This window comes from Galendromus occidentalis, unplaced genomic scaffold (genome assembly GCF_000255335.2).
Source record: "Galendromus occidentalis unplaced genomic scaffold, Mocc_1.1 scf7180000075986, whole genome shotgun sequence".
NCBI lineage: Eukaryota > Metazoa > Arthropoda > Arachnida > Mesostigmata > Phytoseiidae > Galendromus > Galendromus occidentalis.
The window spans coordinates 226,852-231,464 of NW_003803976.1; the positions used below are offsets into that span (position 1 = coordinate 226,852).

General features: G+C 51.4%; 1 protein-coding gene across 1 annotated transcript; it reads right to left on the minus strand.

The window, feature by feature from the left end:
* Nucleotides 1-415: 415 nt before the first annotated feature.
* On the minus strand, nucleotides 416-4,375 carry LOC100908674 (sphingomyelin phosphodiesterase). Its single transcript, XM_003738449.1, has 11 exons — nucleotides 4,311-4,375; nucleotides 3,639-3,910; nucleotides 3,337-3,528; nucleotides 2,975-3,238; nucleotides 2,693-2,863; nucleotides 2,407-2,582; nucleotides 2,054-2,269; nucleotides 1,748-1,918; nucleotides 1,293-1,476; nucleotides 925-1,106; nucleotides 416-749 (listed from the first exon to the last, which is right to left on the minus strand). Exons 1-11 carry the CDS (start codon nucleotides 4,324-4,326, stop codon nucleotides 416-418), a joined length of 2,178 nt encoding a protein of 725 aa, XP_003738497.1. The 5' UTR covers nucleotides 4,327-4,375.
* Nucleotides 4,376-4,613: the final 238 nt, after the last annotated feature.

The window sequence follows — 4,613 nt, forward strand, 5'->3', positions numbered from 1 at the left end:
CACGCCAGAGGAGAAGTATCCTTCGAGGTTGGGAGCGTGGAAACCTTATGGCCGCCAAGGGAAGATTCTGATTTCAGTCACAGCCGGAACGCTTTGTCTGCGTGGCTCGTTCTGTGAGCGGGATCAAACTGCTCCACGGGAGACCGGAAGCAGACTCCGGAGCCGCAACGGCCTTTCATAGTTTCAGCCCCTATTCTGTCAGGCGCGTTCGGAGCGGCCTGAAAGCGAATAAGCTCATGGGCTGGCAAGTTAGCGGCTTAGAAAGCAGAAGCTATCTTTTACTCCTGTGAACGTGATCCCAGTCATCCCCTGTGAAATTTCGGAGAATTCCAGCCTTTATTCCTGTTGAACTCCTTTGACAATCGTCTTCCACTCTCGGTGCTTCATCCTCGAGAGCTTCGTATTGCAATTGAAATCATAGATCCCGGAGGGCGATACGCTGCAGGGGACTATTGTGCGCAATGTAGAAACTGGGGAAGAAGCTCGCGACTGATTGCTGGAGGTAGTCGAACATTGTCCAGAAAGAGCTCAGGTCTCCTTCGCGAGTGTCCGTGGTCACGTTACTCAGGATCATCTCATCGATGCCCAGAGAGCTGACGTTCATGTTCATGATCGTGTCCAACAATCCGCTGCTGTTCGAGCCGCATGGCCGGTAATCATGGGCGATGTCGGTTTTCATGCGGCACAACTGACGTCGAGCGCATCTTTGGTCGCACGGGAAGTCCTGATCCGACGAATGCAGGAAGCGCCTGCATTGAGGGGAAATATTAAGTAAGCTTATAACTGCTGCAATGCCGTCGCCGTATCGGTAGTAGACCAAAAGGGAACTCTAATCCGGTTCTCCATTTTTACGACGGCGACGCCTGCGATAAACTATGCACGACGACCTAATGAGGGAAACACTCTCTCGAGTCTGCCACTGACGTGTAGAAAGATTCGAATTCTTCTGGTTGTTGAGCCATTCGGTTCACATAATTGTTCCACTCTGCAGGTGACAGAGCCGTGAGATTGAGATCGGCGCGAGCTGAGTACTCCTTGAACCAGATTCCACGATCGTTGAGATTGGCATCAGTCAAGTTGAGGATATAAGTCTCGTGATCCTCGATCTGTCGGAAAAATATACCCGATTCTCGTTGCGGATCTGATTGTATTTGTTAGCAAATGAGGTCAAGATGTGATGGCCGCTCCATGTCCCTTTCTGCTTCACCCCGCGCCGTCCCGCTCCACGCAGTTAGCCAGTCTATCCAGACCCTGGTTCGGGAGGAGGACAGGTCCGGAGATGAGCCACTCACCCGGTGGTCGAGCTGATTCGAGCGATATATCCGGAAACTCGGGTTCAGGAAGGAGTATGTCGTGACGCTTGGTCCTATGTATGCCACATTTATGGGGATCGCTCTTGTCTCCTTGTCGAAATAGACGATGAATTCGTCGTAGTGGGTGTGCCCGTAGAACTGTGCCTTGATGGTGTCCTGATATCTGGAAGTCCAATTAAGCACCTTCGTATAATGTCCATGCGATAGCGGAGCCTTCGAGGGTCCGCGCTCGACTTGCGGAGAAACAACTCCTCCCTTGGAGCTTCCATATCCGTCGACGCGTTGGAAACTATTATAAGGCGAGGAGCTCTATACCTCAGTCGTGGACTCATATGAATTGCGTCCGAGGACACCAGCATTTTCGGATGATCTCGAGGGTGGAATCCCTGTTCAGAATTCCAACAGCTCCAGTCTCATGCTCCTGGGACACGAACCTTTCGACGATTGAGTGGAATCCTCTGCTCCATGTTTCGATACAATCCGCGAGACCCGGAGGTACATGGCCGATTATGTGAACGGCCTCTCCGGCCTGTTCCGATTCAAAGAGCTCCCTGTCGAGCCAAGCCAATTGGCCTGCAGCGTCTCGTGAATCCAGGAGCAACCATCTATGGAAGGATTCGAAAATTGGATCAACGACAGAGTTAATCCGGAAGAGCAGGTTGGAAAGGCGGGAAATTCCGAGGGATCGAGGTGGTCGGGACGACCGTTCTTGAAACGAGGCACCTTTCTTGCTTACTCACAGATTGAAGTAGTAACAGTAATTGGTGTTCAGAGATATGACTTTGAGACCCTTTCGAGGTCGAGCCGTGTAGTATCCGTGCTTGCGGAAGTTTTCCTCGGCCTCCGCGGGAAGCCACTGCTTCCAAGACTCCCACAAGAAATCATAGAGCTTCTGGGTTTTCTTCAAGAATTTCGGGTCAGGCTCTCCGGGCTTAGATTCCGTCGTCCGGGTGAACCTGAAAAAATTCATGCTCCAGGAGTCCGCGGCGAGGATAAGCGTTTCTCTGTTTGAGACTCGGGTCGGATCCCTTTTCTGAGGTCTCGTGATCACATAGAAACGTCGGCGTCGGATTGTGGACTGAACGAAACTCACATGTTTGGTGGGACACTTTCGTGGTTGCCGACGGTAGGGAACACTCTGAACCGTCCATTCCAGAAGTATTTCTTCAGTAGCTCAGAGGTGAGATTGAAGTTGAATTCATTGGACTGTTCCGTCAACTTCCATAAGTCGTGAGCCGGGAGATCCCCAGTCCAGTAGGCGAATTCCATCTTTAGGTCGAAATTGGAATGTTTCAAGGCATTCCTCCCACGAGGTGATTTCGGAACCGCTCAGAAAGCATCATCCGTATACGCGACGATTCTGGGTCGATTCTAATTACCTCTTCAGACATATTGCTTTGTATATACTGGAGCATATTCTCGAGCGTTTGCTGTGGCAAGTCACATCGTCTGTAGTCTCCCCAAGCTCTCGCTTCAGATTCGGGGCCAGTCGGTTCCCCACTGGCTTTCTGACAGCACAATGGCTCAGAACAATTCGCAAGGCTTCCAACCTAAGTTCGGAGCATAAATCATTACAGGTGATGATCCCCGAGTCACACTGTGAACAGTCTTCGGGAACCGCAAGATGATTCTGTGCGCAGGAAATCTCTACATGATCTAACCTGGTACTCAGGATCGAAATGCGTGTCGCTGATGTGCAGGATTCCGTAGGTGTCTCCAGACTCAGCTTTTATCTGCTTTTGAGCTATCAGAGATGACAAAGAGAGCTTGCGTCCTGTCGAGTTTGCTCGTTCTGTCACCTCCATGTCCCAAATGTGGTATTCTGATGAGAGGGTTCCGCAGGCCGGTCCGAAAACGAGAGTGCAGCTGTCTTCGACTGATATTTGGCGCTTCCGAGCCTCGTCCATGATGAAGTCCACTTCATCCTGCAGAATTCGAGGATGAGTTCCTGCTACCGGCGGAATGAGCATCAGAGACGCTCCTAGAACGGCTCAGTCACCGGGATGTTGCGGACGTCGCTTACCCGGTACTTGTCGATGAGCCCGGCGCAAACTCCGGGAGTATTCAGTTTGAACCATTGGCATGTGAAGCCCAGGCCCCTGAAGAACACGTTCCGGTTCACAAATCTCTTCATGTTCGACAGAAGTCCGAGTAAACTCCTGCATGTCGAGCAGGTCTCCATGTTAGTTATCCCCGTCTCGAAAGTGTCCCGGACCTGACAGTAGGAAAACGTTAAAGTGAGCGAAGTCGAGGATCTCGCTCGCAGAAGCGTGCCGAGACATCATCATGTTCCTTTCGGCGTCGTCGTCACGAGCCACAGCGCACCCCGGCGAAATCGTAGCTTATTCGCTGCAGAAGCAAGAGGAATTCGAGAGGAACACTGTCCGTATTGTTCAATTCGTTCTCTTCGGCGGCGTAGGACAGCGTTTGGAAGAACTTCTCGTAGATTTCCATTCTAGATGGAGTTTGGAGTACATCTCTCTCGTAGTTTATACTATACGGTAGATGCAAGGACGAGTATTGGCCTTGAGCGACTTCAACCGAAAACACCAGAACAATGGCCGGCAGAAACACCCGATCGCCAAGCGAGGTCCTCCCTGCAATACATGGATTATTTATCAGTCGAAAATTACGACCCAATTCTCGCAAGGGGTACACCTGGGCAGATAATTGGGAAGTGGGACATGGATAAAGGCGGGCAAGTGAATTCCTCCTCTCCTCTCTTCCCCCCCCCCGAGGATCGTCGCTCGGGTACGGGATGCGCGGCTTCGATACCAGATCCTGGTCGAACGTGGCCCTAGGCAGACCCGGAGTCCCGCTACGAGCATTCGGGTGCTAGAATCGAGGCAGCTACCCTCCGCACTAGACTCCGTCGAGGAAATTAACCCAGATCTCCGTGAGATCCGAAAACGGTATCTACAGCTCGTCCAATCAAGGAACGGATCCGTCGTCGATCGAGCGAAATTTTTAATCCACTGAAGAAATACGAAAACTTACGGGCCGCGTGAATCATGATTGTGCCTAGTCGGTGCTCTCTATGGCATCACAAGCCCTTGGACTTTGATTTCTACGAAGAAGTGGTCGAGACTCCCTTGGCCAATCTTGTCCGGATACCTTCAATGATGCTGGCACCCTCATTCGCGAGCCTTCTCAATAATGACATAATATAATTATCCAAACGAGGAGGACATTTTTCTGCTTCCGTCTGTTCGCTGGCCCAGGACGGAGTCGTCTCGTGGAGCAATTAAAATCGACAGCCTCGCCCTCATATTCGAGCTCCATCCGCCCGTCATGCAATTA

What these genes read in the sequence shown, in the direction of transcription:
- LOC100908674 (XM_003738449.1), bottom strand. An exon ending in TAAGCTACGATTTCGCCGGG is followed by an intron (nt 3,529 to 3,638) that starts GTGCGCTGTGGC and finishes TCCTACTGTCAG; the next exon opens with GTCCGGGACACTTTCGAGAC. An exon ending in ATTTCGATCCTGAGTACCAG is followed by an intron (nt 2,864 to 2,974) that starts GTTAGATCATGT and finishes CTCCGAACTTAG; the next exon opens with GTTGGAAGCCTTGCGAATTG.